Source organism: Hakea prostrata, chromosome 4, assembly GCF_041222555.1.
Source record: "Hakea prostrata isolate BN-2017 chromosome 4, UWA_Hpros_2, whole genome shotgun sequence".
In the NCBI taxonomy this organism is placed as follows: Eukaryota; Viridiplantae; Streptophyta; class Magnoliopsida; order Proteales; family Proteaceae; genus Hakea; species Hakea prostrata.
The window spans coordinates 19,382,818-19,406,045 of record NC_142603.1 but is presented as its reverse complement, the minus strand read 5'-3'; the positions used below and the strand labels follow the sequence as shown (position 1 = coordinate 19,406,045).

Sequence of the window (23,228 nt, the reverse complement as noted above, 5' to 3'; positions counted from 1 at the left end):
CCGCCCCCCCCAACCCCACCCCCAACCCCCCCCCCCCCCCCCCCCCCACCCCCCCCCCCCCCCCCACCCCCCCCCCCCCCCCCCCCCCCCCCCCCCCCCCCCCCCCGCCCCCCCCCCCCCCCCCCCCCCCCCCCCCCCCCCCCCCCCCCCCCCCCCCCCCCCCCCCCCCCCCCCCCCCCCCCCCCCCCCCCCCCCCCCCCCCCCCCCCCCCCCCCCCCCCCCCCCCCCCCCGCCGGCCCCCCGGGGCCAAACTTGCACCCCTACCGTCACATGGTTCAATAAACCATGATTGACAAGGGCAGCCGAAGACTTGGGAACTGGTAATGGTACCTTGATGGTAGGAGTGGACAAAAAAGAAACCAGAAAATTGCTTATGGTTCTGATATCTGGTACCAAGTTGATATATTAAAGAATCCCTTGGCTTGTCAACAGTGATAGAGGGGGCCACTGTATTTATAGATGGAGAAGGGGTTACAAACATGGAATGTTGGATGACTCATGTTCCTCATTCTAAGATATGAAACATATGAATGATGCCTCAATCTATGTAGGAGACACATGATGAATGACACTCATATTTGCCTAATAATTTTCAGTTGTTGGTCTCAAATTTGCTACATATGTAATATGATTCATGTTAGTCAAGTTCATGCCTCAGCTTGTGTCTCGCTCTAGGAGGTCTTTGCCCTGATTTTTCTCTCTCTGACTTATTTTGATGATCTTAAATGATCAAACATCCATGAGATCAACCATCTGTCAAACACGGTAGCAGTTCAATGCTGCTATCATGTTGAATGATGCAACCAATGCTATTTGAAACTGTCAGTGTCACTATTAGCTCACATTTGTAGTAGACATTGAGCACAGCTGGACTGAGCTTATTGCAGTATTCCCAGCTGATGTCAACATGCATTGCATCCCCAAATTTGATGTCTGCATTGTTGGTTACAGCCCCCCCCCTAACCGAAAAAAAAATCTTGGTTAAACTGTATTTCCATTTAAAACTTATTCATTAGTGATCCTTTTTCAGGCTCTTATGTACCCTCTTCTTGTGGCATGCAAATCAATAAGCAAGTTGCGTAAGTTTGCTGCTCAGGAAGTGGTTGATAAAGTCAGGCAGCATAGTGGCACACTAGTTGATCAGGTGAAATTAATATCTCAGTTCGATTGCTTGTCCTGCATTATATGTATAGTTTCATTGCTACACATGATTGTTTTATCTTTTCTACAGGCACAACTAGTGTCAAAGGAGTTGATCCGGGTTGCAATATTGTGGCATGAAATGTGGCATGAGGCATTAGAAGAAGCTAGTAGGTTGTATTTTGGTGAACATAACATTGAGGCAATGCTCAAGGTGTTGGAGCCATTGCATGAAATGCTTGAGGAAGGGGCTAGCAGGGGGGATACCACAATAAAGGAGAAAGCCTTTATTCAGGTAACTATCTTGTTAACTAGACCCAGTTCCCATGGCTCGTTCATGCCATAAATTAGGGTAATGATTCCAAAACGTCCAATTTATGTGCATGGCAGTATGATGCAAAAGAGGGTGTTGTGTGTATGTCATATCATCCCATGTGCCAACTATGGTGATGCCACAGTGTATGACATCATCTCCATCATTTGTTCAAAGTACAGTTTTTATATATTATGAATCTGAACAATATTAAGATAGTCTTCGCCAGACATTCATGAACTCTATGGATCACAAAAAAGCTAGTGCATAATAATTCGTTTGAGTGTTGTAATACTTTTGAGTTTTGACTAATACCAACTGTGAATGCAGGCATATGGTCGTGAGTTACAAGAAGCTTATGAATGCTGTATGAAGTATAAGAGAACTGGAAAAGATGCTGAACTTACTCAGGTAAAACTTTCTTTATTTCCATCTTATGAAAGAGTTCTGTATGACACCCATATTTCTCTTTTTTCCTTTCATCTCTCCAAGTCCTTCATGATTGGATTTGCATGATTTTATCTACTTCCAAACATTATTTTCAACTATATGTACTTTGGCATCAATAAACTTTTGGATTTTTCATGTTATATTGTCAAAGAGTTGAACAATGAAAATGGATGGTGAGTGCCTGATTGAATGGATTGGGTCATGTAGGAACAAGGTTCAAGTCTAGAGTCGGTCTATTAGGAGGCCTCAGCTGCATATATCACTGCGCTTCCACTTGATAGTTGATACCTATTGTAATGATAAACGGCTCGTCTTGCCTAGATAGTATCCATCTAACCCCAGATCCAAGCAACTTTTATTTTCTAGTCTGATTGCAACGCTTTGAATTGAAGAAATTTGCTGAGTTATTATTATCTAACCAGGGCATTTCCATTACTTGTGTGGTCATTTATTCCCTTCCACTTCTAATGGATTGATGTTTGTGAGAATCTCAAAATTTAACTCTTCTCACTTTTCCAAAGTTTTAATTGGTCATTTTGTTCCATTGATTATTCATGTTTAATTAATTTTCTGGTAAATTTTCTTATCTGTGCTGAATATTATAAAACTTGTCCTTGGGGTTGAAAAGATTGATTTAGAAGCTTTTTACAGTTACGTATATATATGTATATATACACACACACACACACATATATTTGACATTGGTTCTCTATGCAGCCACTCTATATCTCAATCTCCACCTTCAGTTGTGCAACAACTTTAAAGCTACAAACACTGGTTTTGAGTTGCAAAACAAAACCAATACTTTTTGCTATGTTTCTGGATTCTTCTGTAATTTTGTAAAGTATGATTTGAATTCAGAAATTAAAATAAATAATATACTAACAAACTACAGCAGCACTATGAGTCTATAGGCTGGCCAATGGTATCCAACATATTAAATTAAGTTCCAAACAATTAGTAGAAACCATATTTTTTTTTCCACTTTCTTTTACAAGTGAATCATTTATTTTCCTCCAATGAACATAGATCGGTGGATATTGTATGGCTTCTATTAATTTTAGTAAACAAACAAAACTTGATCGTGTTTCTTTTAAAAAGAATGTTTTTGAGGACGATGAACAGTGACTTATACCTTCAAAGAAATATTGAATCTACCACTTTAATTTTCTCCCCAACAAAAATCCAATGTTGGGTTTTCCTCAAAAAGCGGGACCTAGGCAGGCAATAGAAGGTGAAATTTTGAGTTTGGGCCTGGTTCAACCAAGTTGAACCAAGACTGAGTTAGTCCTGAGTGAGATACTGAGATCACTCTTGAGTTGCTGTGTTTGTGGGTTCACTGGGGATCTAGTATTGAGTACAATGGATATTGAGATCTCACTGGGATCTTGGCCAGATCTTATCCCATGCCAATGACCTGCCCAGAATGACAAATGAGTATCACAGCTTAAGAATGTCTAAAGATGAACAAGAAACCAAAACATGAGTAGGCATTCATTTGATGAAATAGACAGTTCTGAGGATTGCCTTACTCTAGTAGTGTCTGGGTCTGGGGACATGCATTTCAAAAATAAGGATACACATAGTTGTCTTAGTGCCTAGGTGATCAATGCATCCAAGTTGACGAGGAAGTCTTTACAACTATGAGGATGTTATCAACCATCAATAGGTGGCGGTTCTTACGTCTGCAACACTATTTTGCGCAAAGGAATCTGATTTATGAGCATGAGGTTAAAGAGCAGCTGGTGTTTAAGGAGCAAATCCTCCTTCAGATTTAAGCTATCACTCCATTTTTTAGGAGCAATGTTTGCTCTATCACTAAATCCTGAAACACACCATGAGAAGGAAAGAAGGTACATTATAGTTCAAACCTCAAGTAATGCTACTAATAGATTGGAGATTTGTCAAAAATTTAGGACATGGAGCGAATGACAATGGGATACAAGAAGAAAGAGAGATGGATGCTTTCTGTGAGAGAACTTGATAGGGAACCTCAACAACCTTGACACTTCTTCACTTGAGCTGAGTATAGAGCTAGAGAATTGACTAGAAGAGCCAGTCACATGATCTACCACCCAAGCCCATTGTCCAAGATGCAACATTAGCAGAACTCAGTGGACAATAAATGTTATGCTTGAGTGCAGGAAATTTGAAGCATACATATTCGAACCAGAAGTAGGAGACTGGGCAATTAAAGAAGATGAAGAGTTTGGCACTCGGGCCTTCTCAACATGTGACAAAGCATAAGCATCTCATCCCATGAGGACTGGCCTAAGAGGGCTGTTGGAGTGTCACCTAAGTGTGATGGACATGGGCAGAAAGCGGTTCTCAAACAGCCTTGGCCCTGGCCGCATATATGAGAGGAGGAAGGATGACTACATAACTTCCAGAAGTAATCCTTGCATGACTTACCTTCCCTTCCCAAAATACTCACATTTCACTGGATCAGGAGCAGCACGACAGCCATCAGGGAGAATAGTGCTTCTGTTGGATGAACTCCATGCCCCTATATAGAGAAATGATTGGTCATGAAGAAGAGGCTGAAGCATGGCTGACCATTGACTCTCCTCAAGCTGAGCAAAAGCCAAAGCTTGCTTCAGAGAGGGGGTTAGATTGTGATTGAGCACTTGGGATCTAACATGATCATACACCATATTCAAACCGTCTAAGAAATCATAGACGATCTCATCCTCGCACTTGGAGCCTACAACATCAGTAGTCCATTTTGTGCTGAAATGTCAAATGGAAGTCAAGATCCTGGAACAAGCTACACTGCTTGGAGTAATATGGTGAAATATTTAGCTTACGCTGAGTAGTGTAGTGAATGCAATTGTGTAGATCATACACCTAGGCTGCATTTCCAAGTCAATAATATGTTTCCTTTGCAGTCTTCTAGGGCCTCTTAACTAACTGCAAAAGATGGTAGCCTCAGGTAACATTGGGCTGCATGGAGTTAAACAGAGACAAAATACTGTGTAGAGTCCTTACTGTAGTACCACTCTGATACTGGGAAGAAAAGCAATAGGAGTTCAGAAAAATAACAGCTTGGGTCAAACGAGAGCACAGCCATGATTCTATTTATAATAAGAGAAGTGAGGTATTACAAGTGAACCTCGTCACAATAAGGAATTACAAATATACTCAAAAGCTTACGTTACAGAATGTTTCAAATCATTCCAATGCTAATTATTTGTCTGCTCTAACAGTCTTTTCTATCATTGTGCTTCTATTGGATTGACATCAAGAGTAATTGCTAATTCTGTACATTTGAACCAGTTATATTTTATCTATTTAATTTCTAATTATCCATTTGTTTCATCCTTTTACTAATGTGTATACATATATGGGAGGTTGATGTTGATGTTGTCAATCAAGTCCTTGTTGATGCTTCAACATTCTGATACTAATGATTTAAAAATTCTTAACCAGGCTTGGGATCTTTACTATCATGTATTCAGACGCATAGACAAGCAGCTACCTAGCCTTACTACACTGGATTTGCAGGCAAGAATCATTATGTAATAATTATGGTGAATGTAGTTTCTTGAATCTCTTCACAGTCTTGGTACTGACTTTACCGTCAATTATTCTATAACAGTCTGTTTCCCCAGAGTTATTAGATTGTCGCAATCTAGAGCTTGCTGTGCCTGGGACGTACCGTGTTGGTAATGTTTCCTAGTGTCTGATCATATATCCTTTTGGTTCACAACTCAGTTTCTGTGGTACTGAAATATGCACCAATATGTTGTGTTTCAGGATCACCTGTGGTTACAATTGCTTCATTTGCATCACAGCTTGTTGTCATAACATCTAAACAGAGACCTCGGAAATTGACAATTCATGGAAGTGATGGGGAGGACCATGCTTTCTTGTTAAAGGGACATGAAGATTTGCGTCAAGACGAGCGTGTCATGCAGGTATCTTTTGGTTTGTCAGACAGATTTTGCCATTTGCATGGATAAAGAGAATCCTTATTATTTGAGTTATTTAAGATTGGTTACTGTGACAGTATAAATAAACATTACCATGAAAATTATGCTTTCTTTTTCACTTGTAGCTTTTTGGCCTGGTAAACACACTACTGGAGAACTCAAGGAAAACTGCTGAAAAGGATCTCTCCATTCAGCGTTATGCTGTCATTCCATTATCTCCAAACAGTGGCTTAATTGGATGGGTTCCAAACTGTGACACCCTGCACCATCTTATCCGTGAATACAGGGATGCTAGAAAGGTTTGTTCAAATATATGTGCTGCTTTCTTCCTTCTTCTTCTTCTTCTTCTTTTTTTTTTTTTTTTTTTTTTTTATTTTTTTTTTTATTTTTAATCATTTTGTAACACTGCATCAGTTAATCTTATTGATTTATATTCATCATTTTTTCCAGATCACGTTGAATCAAGAACACAAGCTTATGCTGGGCTTTGCACCGGATTATGACCACTTGCCACTCATAGCTAAAGTGGAAGTATTTGAGCATGCTTTGGCAAATACTGAAGGAAATGATTTGTCAAGGGTGTGGTTCTCTTTCTATGTCTTCTTATGCAATTTTTTTTAAACGCCACTCCATCTAGTGGGAAAAAAATCTTGTGATGAGTCTTAGTTCTAGGATCTCTGTGTTGTCAAGAATCTGTATCTTATGATGAGTAATGTTGAGCATTGGCAGGTTCTATGGTTAAAAAGTCGTACATCAGAGGTCTGGCTGGACCGGAGGACAAATTACACTAGAAGCTTGGCGGTTATGAGTATGGTATATTTGCCTCACTTCTACATATTCTTTGGTCTTGTCTGAAATGTCAGTACGTAAGGCTTACAGGTGAGATGCGTGCATTCCAGGTTGGTTACCTTCTTGGGTTGGGGGATCGACATCCAAGTAATCTTATGCTGCATCGCTTTAGGTATCTTGAGATCTTTAATCAATCCTTTATTTAGTGCCTGTGTGGGGTTGGGTCTGTGTATAGTTTAGCTAACTATTATTTTGTTTTGTAGTGGGAAGATCTTGCATATTGATTTTGGTGACTGCTTTGAAGCTTCAATGAATAGGGAAAAATTTCCAGAGAAGGTGTGGAATATGTCAAATATTACTTCATTTTGAGCTTTCATATTTATGGTTCCTTAGTTTCAACTTGGATGTGTGAAGCTGCTTCTAACGTTAAAATATTGTACAGGTTCCCTTCCGTTTGACTAGAATGCTTGTGAAAGCTATGGAGGTCAGTGGCATTGAAGGCAACTTTCGTTCAACTTGTGAGAATGTGATGCAAGTCCTCCGAGCAAATAAGGATAGTGTGATGGCTATGATGGAGGTAGGGAAAACAAGATTGACCTGTTCTGTAATTTCATTTTCTCTGTTTTGCGTGACAGGTAACACATTCAAGAAAAGATAATTCAAGCCTTTGAGGCTGCTTCATCACCAAATTGTTCCGTTTCTTAGGAAAAAGTTTAGGGTTGGATTCTATGCATGTTCGCCTTTAAACCAGGGTTACCTGTGAAAGAGGCCTCCTTTGTGGTCCTAAACTAGGGGTAATTAGGTAGCATACGAATACATGTTTTTAATTTATGTTTAAAACTGAACCAGATTTATTGGTTTGAATGCTTCTATTTTATTTGTTTATTTATTATTATTATTTTTAATGAAATTCCCTTTCTGGTTTGTGGAATGTTCCTTTTTAAGTTGTTTTCATTTTACCGTCAATGTAACTCCGCAAGGTGGGGATCAACTATCATACTCCTCTCTCCCTAGGAGAAGGCCTTAAGCCAGATTATAAAAGAGACAGAGAAATCATGCAGGAGGTAAAGAGAAGGGCTCCCCAGGGGGTTGGGGGTTGGTTTGGACTTGGAGGTTAGGTGGGGGAAGAAGACCTTCCTCTGAATTTTTAGAATTACCTTTCCAGGATGCTCTGCTAGTGTTTCCTCCATTGGGGTTTGTCTTGGTTGTGATCAGTATTGGTGGGTGGGATTCGCGTTTCATCCAGGAACACCTTCTGGTCTGATGCTTGTTGTGGTTCATTAGTAGGATTGGTTTTTGATGCAGCCAACACCTTGCGGACCTGCAGTGTGAATCTGGGGTGGTTCTAGTTGAGGCTTTGATTCCAATTCCTCAAAGATCTTGTTCAAGCCCTTGACCTAGATCTGGCCTTATTCAAGTTCACTAAAAAACTGCTGCCAAGGTTGTTCCGCTGCTGCAGTAAGTTTTCAATGTCCACATCCACATATCTTTTCTCCTAATCCCATACAGCTTAAACCATTACTTCTACCGCCTCGTTTTCAGTCTTCCAAGACCTAAAATCTGCAGAGACCATATTAACCATCAAAATTGGTCGTCCTTTTCCTGGAATACTCTCATGACCATACGGAGGATGCACTCTAAATTCTCTTCATTGAAACCCTAAATACCTCATCCCAAAAAGTTCCTTGGAAGCCCTTAGATTTCATTGAGATCAAACCAACCATCCGAACAACATGCAACCTTGTTCTAATTTCACTCCCAACCCCTGGTGTAGTAATTCTAAATCCATTCCCCATATTCCCGTCCTGAACCATAGATTCCATCAGTTTTCTGGTGCAGTATCACTTGATTGGTTGGTCCAATGGTTTTTTGTCCAACTAGGGGTTAAATAATCTTATCATTTCGCATTCTATTTGCTTGGGTGACCTGCGCAGGAATTATTAGAGTTGGAACTTGAGTTGCATTTTATCTTTCAGTTACATAGTTCAACTGGAATATGTGCTATTTTTCTTTAAACACATGCTTGTAACCCAGAAATTGATGGAGATATTAGAATAGAAGATATGAGTTCATTTTGAGAGTGTGTACTTCTGCAACCTCTGCCTGTTTCTTCAGCAATTTTCCCTTCTCCCCACCAGTCCACCACCATCTTAACAATCTAGAAACCTGAAACCATAACCCTACGTTGCTCTCAAATCAATTCCAGCTACTTCCAACCATTAAAACATCATCAAACCTTAGTTGTTAGACTACACTGCACTCACTTGGCATAGCCCCCATCATGAAACCCTAATCCTAATTCTAATTTGATCTAATACCTTGACCAATTTAAATTGCTTATTTGCAGTAGATCCTAGTTTATTTGCGTCTAGTTGGTCTCCTACCAAACTAGAATTACATCAGCCTAATTCAAGTCTGTCTCTCTAGTGACAATTAATAACATGCATTTTTGCTAGACATAACTCCGGATTTATGCATCAGTTAATAGCTTTGATGTTTTAGGTCCCTAGGTTCAATCATAAATAAAAGAGGTGATATAGAGAATGATGTTTCCCAATGAATTAAAATAGGGTGGATAAAGTGGAGAGGTATGTTCAAGGTCTTGTGTTATCGGCGTATTCCATTAAAGCTTAAAGGATTTTATAGGACCGTTGTTCGACCAACTATGATGTACGGTGTGGAGAGTTGGGCTGTTAAAAAGAATCATATGGATAAACTCAGTGTAACAGAAATGAGGATGCTAAGATGGATGAGTGGCAAAACTAGTAAGAATATGATAATGAATGATCATATTAGAGTTGGTTTGGGAGTTGCTCCCATAATGTGAAGCTTTGAGAAAGTCGTTTGAGGTGGCATGATCACAATCAACAGAGACCTATAAATGCCCCTATACATATAAATGATATAATCTAGATTGAAGGGACTAGAAGAGCTTGGGGTAGACCTAAGATAACCTTAAGAGAAGTGGTGAGAAAGGATATGCATAGCTTAGGCCTTGTATCTAGCATGGTCTCAAACAGAACTGATTGGAAGGCAAGAATCCATGTAGTCAACCCCATTTAGTTGGGACAAGGCTTGTTGTTGTTTTTGTTGTTAATAGCTTTGAAGTTCTTGGGATTGCTTTGGCATCATAGTTGTCAACCGCTTTGTTTTGAACCGCTTAATTGATGCCCAATCTGCAAAGGGACTCCAAGGCCCAAAGTGACATAGAACTTATTTTTTGCTTCGTGTGCGGGACCCTCGTGCCCAAAGTGAGCGGGACCCCATGCCCGTTGGCAATAGAATGTGAAGCATAAACCATACTCAACATGAAGAATCAATGAATCAGTATTAGCCTAGGCGAACGCTTTGACAACCATGGTTTGATGAGATGAACTTATGTTTGTTTTCTTTTTTTGAATAATTTTTCATAATTATGATTCTTGAATGCTTTTTTTTTGGGATGAATGTGACTATTGAATATTTGGTTAGCTTATTATAGAAAGTAGTTGTATTGAAAAATAGTTATATTGAAAAATTTTGACCCAACCGCTTTGGTCGCCTTATTGCCGCCTAGGCGCCGCTTTGTCGCCTAATTGCCTAGACGGAGCCCCAATCGCTTTGGTCGCCTTGCCGGTTTGACAATTATGTTCCGAGTTGGAAGGTATATAGTTGATGACAGGGATATGATCCTCCAAATTTTGCTGGGTTTGGAGGGCTAAATTCAAAGAGATAGGTGTCTTGTTTTTAGGGCTTTAGGGAATACCAAAATTCAAGAAAATGCGTATTTCATGACATTGTCTTGTTGAAATGGACAGGGTTGGGGTGCTTAAAGTTTGGGATAGATCTGATGGTTTGGTTGGTGTGGATTGAAATCTCGGTTTCAAAGACTGGTTTTGACCAGCCTTGAAACCGAGATGAGGTTGAAATTTCAACCATCTCAGTTAAAACCTGGGAATTTTCCCAGGACAATTCAATGGATGGCTTTGGCCTTTTTTCATGGTTTTTTTAATCTGGATTTTCACATCTAACGATCTAATCTATTTAAAGAATAAAGAACACAATAGCACATGTATTTTGCTAAAAATCAATGAGAGTTATCAGTCAAGTGGTAGTATACTTGAGAGTTCCGACAAATGGCTTTTCAATTGCTCGTCAGAGATCTATTTTTATACAATCATTCCACAGCTTATACTGCACTACTAGGAGGTTTATCCTTTTCCAGGTAGGATTTCGGTGTAGCCTCAAATGAATGAGGGCCAGTTAACTATGATTTTTAGGAGACCAACTTCAGCAAGATGAGAAAGGGTTTCTTATAATTTTAGTTATAGATTATGGGGGTTCTTTGTGATATGGACTATAATTGGATGATTTTGGTACTAACAATGAATATGCGTAATGTATTGATAGCTTGGTCATTTCATATGGGATAGTTATGTTAGGCTTCATGTAGATTAGGTTAGATTTCAAGGAGTTTTAAAATATTTGGTCAAAGAATGGAAGATTATTGTGGAATGGAATGAGACTTGGATTTAGCCTAGTGCTGATTGCCTAGGAGATGCTCACTAAGTTTCATCAAATTTTGGATGGTGCAATCTGAAGTTATGAAGAATCTTGGATTTTGGAGAGAAAAGAGGGTGTTGAAATCAAGAAAGGGAAGATTTATGGATTAGTTGACTGTTTGGAGCCGCAACAGGGATCGAAGGAGGAGGGAATGGTAGGGATATGGTGGCTTTAGTTTGGAAGAATTCTGAAGTAATTCAACCCGGTGATGCGGGCTAAAAACAGAAAACAAAGGGAAGAGGAGGGATGGGATAGGCTGCTACATAACTGGATGGGGTCCCTTATTAGAAGGTTGATTCAAGTGGAGTTGGAGTTGTAGAAGGCTGTCCTTTCAGCCTCAACCAGTGTCCAAGCTTGACTTCACCTTGGACCTTAAGGCTGCGTTTGTTTGCAGGGTTAAAGTGGGGTGGGTAAAAAGGGGTGGGAAAGTTGTACTTGATTACCACAAAATTCCGAATATTTACCTGTTTGGTTGCTTGGGGTGGGAAACTCACCTAACTTTGGCCACTGTGGAATCCCTGTCGAGGCTCATTTTCCCCACCCCAGGCCCTCTCAAAACCCCACGATTTTGATGGGATTTTGAGGGGAAAATGAGGGAGAGTTGACAAGACTGGCGGGAGATCTACAACTGTTGGCGGGAAGTTCGGTGGAGATAGAAGATGACGGAGGAAGTGGCCGGCGGTAGAGGCAGAGGCAGAGGCAGAACAGGGGCAGAACGGCGGCAGATGCAAATCTCACCTTTGATTTCTCTAATCACCACGTAGCAGCTTCGGAATCACCAGTGGCCGGCGGCATCGGAGGAAGAAGAAGAGAAAGAGAAGAGAACCAAGCAGCGGCAGTCGGCACTACCATCAGAGAGAGAGCGCACAGCAGAGAGAGAGAGAGAGAGAGAGAGAGAGAGAGAGAGAGAGAGAGAGAGAGAGAGAGAGAGAGCAGGTGCTGAGATTCCGCTCCTTTTTCATTTCGTTGCAGGTGTGAGAGAGAGAGAGAGAGAGAGCAAAGCATGGGTTTTCTTCTGTTTTTCATTTCGTTGCAGGTGAGAGAGAGAAAGAGCAAGCATGCGTTTTCTTCCATTTTTCATTTCGTTGCAGGTGAGAGAGAGAGAGAGAGAGACAAAGCATGGGTTTTCTTCCTTTTTCATTTCGTTGCAAATGAGAGAGAGAGACTAATGATAATATATTATTTATTAAAAAAAATTAATAATGATAATATATTTTAACCTAAAATACTTTTACCACCCCATCCAACCAAACAAGTATTGAAAGTGGAAAAGTATATTTATCCATTACTTTTCCACACTTTACTATCCTGTTTCCCACCCCACTAACATATGGGACCCACAAGTACAACTTTCCCACCCCTTTTTTTCCAGCAAACAAACGCAGCCTAATGGTTCTTCAATCTTGGACCTTCCAAATTGGACAAGCACAGATGCAGCAGCAACAGTTACAAATTTTACTCAAAACTGAGTAACTTCATTAAGTGTCTGAGCTGTTTTTCTTTGGGTGAAATAATCTGAATAGCCTCATTCCAATTAATTTGGGGCTATTTATAGCCTTACATAAGAAAGCCCTACTGGGCTATTTACAGCCTTTCATAAGAAAGTTCTACTAGAATTAGGACTTGGAAATAGACTTGGACTGAAAAAAACAAACAGAAACTAGAAGAGGTCTTTCTAATTAGACCTTTATACGGACTAGAGGCCCAACTTGTGGGCTTTTATTTGAAACAAAAGACTCACTTAGACTAATAACCTAAATGACCTTGCTGACCCTGGCTTAAAGTTGCATAGAATTACTAAGCTGCCACTGAAAGTGCTAATTCTTGGTGGAAAAAATAAAGTTAGGGTCTTTACCTCGGTTTCTAAGGTCCCTAATCAGGGGCTGGATCTGCATCAGTTTTTTTTGAGCCTCTCTCTCTCTCTCTCTCACACACACACATTTCCACACATGGAGTGACGTTGAAGCTTTGCATGTCATTCAGTTGCCCCCATATGCCACTTGATCCAAGAATCATCTGCCGTCTTTATTTTTGGCAGATTACATATAGACCCCCTAAATTTGCAATCAATTACATCTACTACCCCTAAAAAGAAATCAATTACAAATACCCCCTTACTGCTAATATCATCATTCAGCTTTACTACTAAACAGTAGGGGGGTAGTTGGAATTGATTGTAGATTCAGGGGTCTATATGTATTTTGCCCTTATTTTTATGTACACTCCGAAAGTTTATAAGAAGGGGAAAAAATGGCTACTTAAGAAGAGATGTATCATATATCATATTGGAGGGGTGAAATTCACTGAAAATACACAGGAATGTATAGAATATATGGAAGATATAATTTTGAAACATAACACTCTGTTTTAGTAACATGTAAAAATGTATCCCGTACAAGCAGACAAGTGCATTTAATTGATCATGTGTAACTGTAAAGTTTCAAATTCTAATACCCAAAAAAAGTCATTTTCAGTTTGGAGAAGATTTAGGGTATAGATAGATACCTCACTGCAAGAGAAACCATGTTTGCCACAATCATTGAGGTTGTTTCCCACTGGCCTAGTGGTCCATTGCATAAAGTGACACTTAATATCAGCATCTGATCAAAAAATTATTAGGTCAATAGAAAACTGTTCTTGTGGCCAGTGGTTACTATCTGTGAGCATAGGTTTTCAATTACCAAAATGATGATAAATCAGCCCTACTAGATGGAGTGGTAACAATGAATTAAGTAGATTTTTCCAAATCAAAATTTATGGCAATGCCGTGCATGACCTCTTGGCAAGTGTTTTTGAGCCGTTGATTGAGTTAGATATTTTTCAGGAGATATGTCAAGTGTATTCGAGTATCAGCCATATTGGGTCACTTATGAACTCTTCACAGCTGATATTTACTTAGTTATGATAGTGCCATAGTGGTACTCTAAAAATTTGATACTCATGGGTTAGTATTGGCGGATGCATTAAAAAAACCTTAACCTTGCTTGTTGATGGTGTCCTTTTAATTTAGTTATTTAATCAGTTGCTGAGAAGTGCCTTTTTCTTATATTCTTCTCCCTGGTGGTGATAATTTTTAGTTCCTTCTATTTTCAGGCCTTCGTACATGATCCCCTCATTAATTGGCGGCTTTTCAATTTTAATGAAGTCCCTCAAATGGCAAATTATTCAAGTACTCATGTCCAGCCTGTTGTAAATGGTGAAGAATCTGCAACAAGTAGAGAACAGCTTCCTCAACCTCAACGAGGCGTTCGTGAGAGAGAACTTCTTCAGGTGACTGCTGATGTATTACTGTATTCTTAACATTTAATACTTCTGTTACTTGTTCTGAGTGCTGATTCTTTCTTTTGATTGGTTTTCTGTAGGCTGTTAATAATCTTGGTGATGCCAATGAGGTTCTAAATGAGCGTGCTGTGGTTGTCATGGCTCGTATGAGTAATAAACTTACAGGACGTGATTTTTCAACTGGTTCTTCCGTGTCAGGATCTACCAGCGCCATCCAACACACAGTAGATCACAGTACCTTGAATTTGGGAGATACTCGTGAAGTGGATCATGGTTTATCTGTAAAGTTGCAGGTTCAGAAGTTAATTCTCCAAGCCACATCGCATGAGAATCTGTGTCAAAATTATGTTGGGTGTGTACCAATCACCACCTCTCTTTCCTCTTATAGTCACTGTTTCATATATCTGTTGTCATTTATGTTCAGCTTGCCTGCTGAGTCCAGCCTACCCGAACAAGGGTATAAATTTCCAAAACGGGATATGGACTTGGTGACAGATCTTCTTCTTCCTCTTTTTTTTTTTTTTTTTGGTGGGGGGTGGGGGGGGGGTTGTTAAGCGGTCGGCGTAATTGGGGGTGGCCCGTTACAAGCTCAGCTTAATAAAAAGGCCATATCCAATGGATGAGGCGCTTGGCATCAGGAGGGTCATAATGTATGCAGCCCTTGCCACTCTTCAACAGAGACTGTTTCCAAGTCTTGGCCATTGATCAAAGTCTACCCTTTCAAGGAGTCAAGCCAGCTTATGGGTTCATAGTAGGTGAAACTCATTTGTGTCAAGGCCTCTAGTCAGACTTCAAGTACTAACTTGCCAAGTCTTTCACTTTCCAATCTTGGCATGAGAAGTATAGCAGTGTAGACATTGAACTAGAGTGTGAATCACAATTTGAAAACCTTGGCTGGTTTAATGGTTTCCTTAGAAGCAAAATAAGGGTGAACCCAGTGCCGAAGGTTTCCACACAAGCAGAGTCAGGGGCACTTTTCATATGCAGCCATACCCTAGCATTGACTGTTTTGATACATACCTTGACCTTAGGCTACGACTATAGTCCATGGACCATTGCACCTAGGCCTGCCCCCTTATTCCATATAAGCAAAATACATTTATTAATTCTATTAGAGAGAGTAACGAGTTTCAAGATTATTTAAAATTTTCAAGATCCAGTTTGTTTTTTCTCTTGAACTCTTGACAGACTTTGCTGGCTTGAGTTTTTCTGTTTAAGAATGCAATTCCTCACTTATTCAAGTTGACGAACTTGTTAGTTGGAGTGCAAACATAATGTCTAATGAGCAGGCTATATATCAGGCCCTCCAAATGGGGCTCTGAAATGTGAATGTGAAAAGAACACATACTACTGGCTGTATTTTGCAATGACTTTTTTTTTATGCACTTATTATTCCATGTCATTTGTAATGCATTCTCTCTGAGACACTAAGCCAGCACAGCATTTGGTATGCATTCTGGATTGGTTTTGCATTCTAAGATTATGGAAACAGTTATCTTCTATCATTCAAGAATGCAAAAACCTCCACCAACTCCTCCCCGCCCAAAAAAAAAGTAAAAAAGAATGCGAAGTCGATGTAGCCTAAGATTGTCTCTTGCACTCCTCTGTATTGTTTAAAATTATTTTTCTTCTTTTTTTTTTTTTTTTTGGGTCTGTCTGTTGGCAAATCTTCTGTTCTGTTGGCAAATCCATTACCTTGCAAGCTATTTTGTCAACTTCCTTCACCATTTTTCGTGGCTCACTTGCGTGCTGTGGCTTCTTTCAGGTGGTGTCCATTTTGGTGAGCAGCCACAAATTTGTAGATATACGGTGTATGAAGTGTACAGAGTTTGCAGCTTTTGTAATTATGTATGAAAATTATATGCATGTACAGATTAGTTTCTAGAGCCAGGTAATCTATGGCGTGTATTATGGACTCTCTTGAAATCTATTTATCAGGTTTTTCTGCTGTAAGCAATGACAGATAAGAAAAAATGTTCTTTGAGAGTCATTTGTGTTCCTTTTTCCCCTGATAAAACAATATCAGAAGAGTGTGTTTCTTTCTTTTTCCCCCATTTTAATGAATCCATTTGGAGCACTTTTTCTTCTGGGGAAAGCTGTTTCACAATGTTACTGAAACAACTCATTGAAACTGGAAAACCTAATCATGTGTAAATGTGTAATGCCCTTGACAACTTCTCTCTCTTCGGGGGCCACTGCAGTTTCTGATTGTTATTAACCTGTGATAATTGCACCATTGGTGCCTACAATTTTGGATGTTTTCTTATTAGGATATGTGATTGTTCTTTACATCATTGAAAAGTAGTTGGAAAGGCATCTTTACAATCTAAGGATTTTGGAAATCTGATGCTAAAGGTCATCAAAATTTGTAAGGTGCATCATTGAATTTACTGGACTTTCGGCAGTGAAATCATAAATTTTCATCTGACAAATTCCTATGCTATCATTATATTTTAATCAAGGTTTAAAGTATCCTATAATACAATACGATATTAGTCAACACGTAGCATATTGGATACAAATGATGTGATGATACATGTTGATGCATATCTCTATTGGATTGCACTAAAATACATTGATTAGTAAAATACAATACTCAATACGTAATGTTACGTCTTTTAAAATCACCTAAACAATCTGATGCTCGATAACAATATTTTAAACCTTGGTTTTAATTACTATTCAATCAAGTATCTTGCTAACAACTTATGGGATTAGCTTACTTGGTAAAGAATAATATTTTTTGGCAAAAATTTCAAGGATATTTCAAGATAATTGACAAAAAGTATGACATCCCAAAACTATGGCAAATTGGCAATAGCCCCTCTTAAATTTGCACGATGGTCATGGTCAAATAATTTCATAATTCCTACATTGCCATTATTCTCTTACGACTTTGCAATGGTGCCCTTGATAAAATAGATTTCTAAATTACATCTTCTTTCTTTCTCCACAAGTTCCTTCTTCCTCCATTCATCATTTTAAATTATAGAATGTAGAAGAATACAATTAAAGGTATATGCGTCATCTCCTCTAACTAATCAATGGTTCTACAGAAGGGGCAGATTGTTGATTGGCATAGTTTTAGGGTGTTTATGTTTTTTGTAAATTATCTTCGAGCATCTTTGAAATTTTCCTTACATTTTAAGTTGGAAGTCAAGAGTTCAAATTTTCTTAGGACCATTAACTATGCTTCTTTTGCTTTCGATGGGTCACAAATCAGGCATAGAAGAATCCTTACAAGGAAGGTTCAGGTTTAGAGTTCTTAAGTTCGGGTAGGGTTGATTAGGATTTGGGTTTAGGGTTTAGGTCCGTAGGATAAGATTGGGTTTAGACTTTAGGCCGGTTCAACCCAACCCAACCCAACCCGGCCCATCGACACCCTACCGTACAGGATCCATGCCTTAGGTGTATCACAGAACATATTCCAATCCAACTGTATCTAGCTAGAGTGTGGATACTCAGTAGAAAGCTTCTGCGGAGCAGGGGATCAATAACGAATGATATAAAAATTTCCTAAAAGGTAGCTTACCGTTAAGGCGTTAACACGACAAGGGAAAAGAGGAGGAGCCGGCGATTGGCAGAGAACGATCGAGCTTAAGTTTTTCATCCATGGCTTTGAACAATGGACTCAGATCAGGCTTAAAGCTATTGACCTCTTCTGAATCTCTACTTTCGAAATCAGGTTAGAATTTCTCCAGTTCGGATTCCATTTCAATCTTTGCCCATCATTTGAGACCTGATTCGTTGGAATTTTGTTGTTTGACTTTCAGATTCTTAAGAAATTTTATATGATGTCATAAATTTTCTTTGGGAATCTTGTAATTACCTGTTACTACGAAACTTTGCAGATCATATTACATGCTGAACTGACAATGAGTTCTCAGGCTAACTAACTCCGATCTTGCTGACTTAATTACAATCGCAACAGTCGATACTAAGTTCTAGTTGATTTCAATATCTTACTATTATAATTCTGTCGTTTTAATGTATGAACTCTAAATAGATTTTGGTGGGTTTATAGGTTTATTGAAATTAGTTCACATCTAGTTGATGTTTGCGTATATGTGTTATAATCTTCTATTCATCCCTCTTTTACTTTTTGAGGTGAATCTTGTGGAGGGATTGTTGTCGTTTTGACCATTGTGAATATTGTGCCCATTTGCTTTCTTTAATTTGTGTGTTTGATGGGGGGCATCTCAACGGTGTGGCAAACATGCCAAGAATTGAGCAACAATAGGATTGCGTGCAACATTTTCCTGTTTTCCAGCTAGACTTTGGCTTGGGATGTAACGTACCTATGTGAGTATATAAGAAGGAAAATTCACAGGATAATTTATGATTAAGTTGTGAAAAATTTCTGTCTCCTGCCTTGGCAATTAGCAGGCTAATCTATTTATTGTCTAATCTACAATAGCTAGTTAAATTTCGATGAACAAAAGGTCTATTGATGTCTTGTGAACAACTAATTTATAGCAGCTAATAGTATTTTCAGCTGCCAACCACTCATGTATTTTCATAGATTATGGCAAGGGTAAATCTCTTACACAACAGCAAATACTCTTACAATTAATAACCATCATGAAGAGATTTCACTTATTAAGACAGAAGCAGAACACCAATCTCTCTATCCAAATATGGCAGTAAGTGATTAGGGCCTTCGTTAAAGAGGAATAGGGTGAAGCATCATCTACTAGATGATTTAAAGAAACTACAAATATTGGTCATATGGAATAGTTAAACTTTTATTATCTACATCCAAAGCAATGAGCAACACAAGAACTATAATTGTTTTGGGGAAGGTTGGTTGTTACGAATACAAAGTGTTGGGAACAATTGAAGCAAATTTCATACATGCTTTGTTCTGCTTCCTGCAAAATGTATGAGGTAATGCATGCTTGGAGTTGCTTATTTGTACCCCCAGAATTGCCAAAGGTTGCTTGAACAATTATATAAAGCAGAACCAATTGGAAACTTTGACTCTGGATCATTGCATTATCTAGTTAACTCCAACCCGTGTCTTTGACCATGATATAAAATTTTGATGCAGTTGCCTTAGCCTGGCTGGACAAACATTGCCTACTGTGGAGGCCCAAACCAAGGATTGATCCATGTTAAAGATATCCAATTCCTGGCTGTATCCTCTTCTGTTTGAAAGTCCATAACCAGCTACCCGGCCCAGCAAAGGCTGGTAGTTTACTTAGGATGTAATCTTTTATTTTGTTTTATTTGAATAGATGGATGGTTTCCTTTCTTTGGTATGGCTTAGTTTGCTAGGTTGTACTTTTGGTTCTTTTGATTTCTGTATAGGGCTGAAAGTCTTGACTATATTTATGCATTGTAATATGGAAAGGAGTTCAGAATATAATATTGAAATTGATAGTATGGCCAAGAGAGTGATTGTGCATGTGTGTCCCCACTTCTTTCTCCCCTTGCAATTGTGATTCTTCCCAGGTTTGCTGGCACTCTTCCAATTTGGTGTCAGAGATGAATAATCCCTACCTGTCAATCTCTCTAATCTCATTCTTCTCCTTCCCAAAACTCTGTCCTTGTTACTGCCCTGTGGTACAAACCAGAAGACCCTCTGTGACAACGATCAGAAGATAAGGGTGAGAGTGGAGGAAGAAAAGTTGGGGTGGGGTGGGGTGGGGGGGGGGGGGAGACAAAAGAGAATCGTCAGTTTGTCAGTTTCCCCCCAAGACACAGAAGCCCAAGCAGTACTGCTCCTGATTCCCACTCATCTGTCATCTTCAACCAGAATTCCTCTTCCATGGCATCGCAAAAACCCTACAATTCCAATTTATCCCCCCCCCCTCCTTTTTGCCCTAGGGTTCTCCAAGCAACAAGAGAGCAAGGCGGCAGATCACTAAGTGATGTGAGTCCAAGCAGTAAGGTCTTTGGCTGCGAAAGAATCTTGACCCATTGTTAATAGAGTAGGTAGACCCTTGGTAAAGACCACAACCCCGTAGCCTCCAAACTATTTGTCAAGAACCTCAATATCAATTGAAAAGATGCCACACTCAAACTCACAGTGTTTGATTGATAAATTGATTGAATGCCACAAGAGCAGTCCTGATAAGTTCGAATAGTCTTTCTAATTGGGCTCTGTCCTCAATCCACAAGTAGGCTGAAGGGTGCCCCAGGTCCATTCAGCTTATGATGGGTTGCCAACTCGCCTCCAAGGTGTTCCTTTACCATCAATATGTTTAATTTGGTACTTTTCCTTTGCATACTCTACTCTGTGGACCAAGTGTGTGATTTTATATCTTTAACACCCTTTGATTTTTACTCTTAAGACACAATATGCATTTAAAGAAGGATTGTATGATTTGTCAAGTACAGCTTCTCCTTTGACACACCTGCTGTGAATTTTAAATCCCATTTACCAAAAAAAAAAGAATTTTAAATCCCATTAAAATAAGTACTTCTCATAGCATTAGGATCATCTGGTTTCACTGTGTGTGCTTTTTCTCATTTCATCGGAAAGCTTGAGATTCTGACAATTCATTCCTTTTAAAGAATCACTTCGTGTATGGTTGGTCCCTCTTCTTCTGATTTCCAAAGATTTTTGCCTAATAAATGCTTATACTTTTGACCTTATATTCCCAATTCATTCCTAATTCATTGAAGTATGTTAGATCAGATTCCTGCCATTTGCTTTGGAAGCCTTTTTCAGGCCACACTGCACTTACCAATTTCATGTACCATGCTTGATTCAATGGTTGAGATAACTTGTCTCGGTGTGGAAAATCAGTATTGATGGAATTCTCCTAGGACAAACCCAACTTACTCTGTCTCCTGTAAAATGATTAAAAGAGGCTTTCAATATTTGATAATTTTATTTTCCTTTTATCTCAAGGCTTATGTCCAATGATTCTTCTGTTACATATACTTGCTATATTATACCCTTATATGCCCTCACAAGCAGCGACTTCTGTTTTCTGGACAGTCAGTCGAGGGTTCCACTCAACTGGGGCGAAGAGAATGAGCGGTGGACATGGCCATGATGAACCATACTACATTCATGCTAAGCACATGTATAACTTGGACAAAATGTCAAACCAGGGGTTGAAGATGAGTCTTGGGGTCCTTGCTGCCTTCAGCCTTGGCGTGGCTGTCCCTGTTGGGACTGTCATCTTCCAACAAAAGAAGACAGCCTCTGCTTGATTTGTCAATTTATGGATGAAATAAAAAGAGAGTTGATTACTCATTCTTCCTTCAGTTGAGGAAAATTGAAACTATATGTTTTTTTTCTTACTTTTTCAAGAAATATGACTAGCCCCAAAGGAATTTCTGTGAGGGCTGGAAGTCAGAGAACCAGATCTGGATTTTATGGTCAAAGTATCATTCTTTTTGATTGATTATGAACAAATGATTTTGGCTGGATTTTTTTGGGTTTTCATTAGGGAAGGAGAACATAAGAGGCAACTGAATCTGAAATTGCTTTCCCATACACAAGCCAGGACTCAAGACCTAGGTCGTCTTCCCCCAGGATCGACCGATAAAAGACTCCCACTGCTGCCATCGAAAGGTGATTTCCTTAACCCTGCAACAACTAAAGTAGACTTGGAAATTAATCCCCAGTCACTGAAAGCAAGCCTGGTTAAATTGCTACTGAGAGATACCTCACAAGGGGAAGAATCATTAAGTTTGGAACACACAATAGTGGATTGATTCCCATCTCACATAACCAAGACCTAATGGAGTGAAGAGTCTTATACATGAGGCATAATTTGTTTCCTGTCAAATGAATTTCATTTCTAGCTTTCCAAACATAATAAAAAGAGATACAGAGGAACTTAAAAACCCAATAGAACAAAAACTTCCATCATGTCAAGTGAAACACTCCCATAGAATTCATGGGAGAAGAGCAGCATAAGACAGCTTTTTTGGTAGAAAACATTTCAGCAACCACTATTTAAAGAACATTGCCAAGAATCATCTTCAAAATTCAAATGAGAATTCATTATGCTTGGAGCGATATCTATGGCTTTTATTAGTTGTCTTTGCCATTTTCCTTGTCTTCTTCTTCATCATCTTGCAAACTCACCTGTCACCATTGTTGCTCTGCAACCTCATCATTTCGACTTAAATCCTTCTATTATTCACCTTGCTGTAGTACAATAAGGCCCCATTTATATTCAAGACTCCACCAATTAGTCTCTTACTTCAATAAATATTGTTACGAATTAAGTTGGTTTCTACTTTCTAGTCTACTGGCTCAAATCGTTTATTGTTTAATTAAGGATCTTCTACAACCAATAAAGCAAATTTCCACCTCCATTTTTTCTTAATTCTTTATGAAACCTTCGATCTTATCGTAGATTTTTATTCCTCCTGAAGATTGCATTCTGAATCCGATGTTTCCCACCTAATCTGTCATCATTTGTTGGTAAAGATGCAAATAGAGTCAATCATTTCCCTAATTTTCGATCATAAATTAAAATTTATTTATTTATTTATTTTGTCATTAATTAACTAATAAGGTCAAATAAAAGACCTATTTAATATATTATCAGCAACCTAAACTGACCTAATCGTTTTGTATACCTCACACACAAAACTTTATTAAGGATTTATTCCCACCAATAAAGATAACTAAGGATTTGTGGTGTGTCAATAGATACCCAAATACAAATATTATAGTATAAAATAAAGCAACAAAAATTTCAGAGAGTTAGCATACCTAGGGAGGCTATCTAGTGATGCATGTACCTATATTTATTTTTGCACCTAGGTTTTATCCTTTAACACCTATTTATTACATATTTTTTTTGGTA

At 39.0% G+C, this 23,228-nt stretch overlaps 2 protein-coding genes across 2 annotated transcripts in view; both read left to right on the top strand.

The window, feature by feature from the left end:
- Positions 1 to 16,921, top strand: part of TOR (target of rapamycin) — an 84,944-nt gene extending 68,023 nt beyond the window's left edge. The window contains exons 43-57 of the mRNA XM_089152644.1: positions 1,031 to 1,144; positions 1,232 to 1,435; positions 1,784 to 1,864; positions 5,333 to 5,407; positions 5,502 to 5,568; positions 5,660 to 5,820; positions 5,961 to 6,134; positions 6,286 to 6,414; positions 6,565 to 6,648; positions 6,735 to 6,796; positions 6,888 to 6,960; positions 7,067 to 7,201; positions 14,260 to 14,436; positions 14,529 to 14,800; positions 16,214 to 16,921. Coding sequence (XP_089008770.1) covers positions 1,031 to 1,144; positions 1,232 to 1,435; positions 1,784 to 1,864; positions 5,333 to 5,407; positions 5,502 to 5,568; positions 5,660 to 5,820; positions 5,961 to 6,134; positions 6,286 to 6,414; positions 6,565 to 6,648; positions 6,735 to 6,796; positions 6,888 to 6,960; positions 7,067 to 7,201; positions 14,260 to 14,436; positions 14,529 to 14,800; positions 16,214 to 16,232 — 1,827 coding nt within the window. The 3' untranslated portion in view covers positions 16,233 to 16,921. The remainder of the gene's footprint in view (positions 1 to 1,030; positions 1,145 to 1,231; positions 1,436 to 1,783; positions 1,865 to 5,332; positions 5,408 to 5,501; positions 5,569 to 5,659; positions 5,821 to 5,960; positions 6,135 to 6,285; positions 6,415 to 6,564; positions 6,649 to 6,734; positions 6,797 to 6,887; positions 6,961 to 7,066; positions 7,202 to 14,259; positions 14,437 to 14,528; positions 14,801 to 16,213) is intronic.
- A 1,073-nt stretch (positions 16,922 to 17,994) lies between these two features.
- LOC149018360 (uncharacterized) lies at positions 17,995 to 22,062 on the top strand. Its single transcript, XM_089152643.1, has 2 exons — positions 17,995 to 18,133; positions 21,398 to 22,062. Exons 1-2 carry the CDS (start codon positions 18,061 to 18,063, stop codon positions 21,613 to 21,615), a joined length of 291 nt encoding a protein of 96 aa, XP_089008769.1. The 5' UTR covers positions 17,995 to 18,060; the 3' UTR covers positions 21,616 to 22,062.
- Positions 22,063 to 23,228: the final 1,166 nt, after the last annotated feature.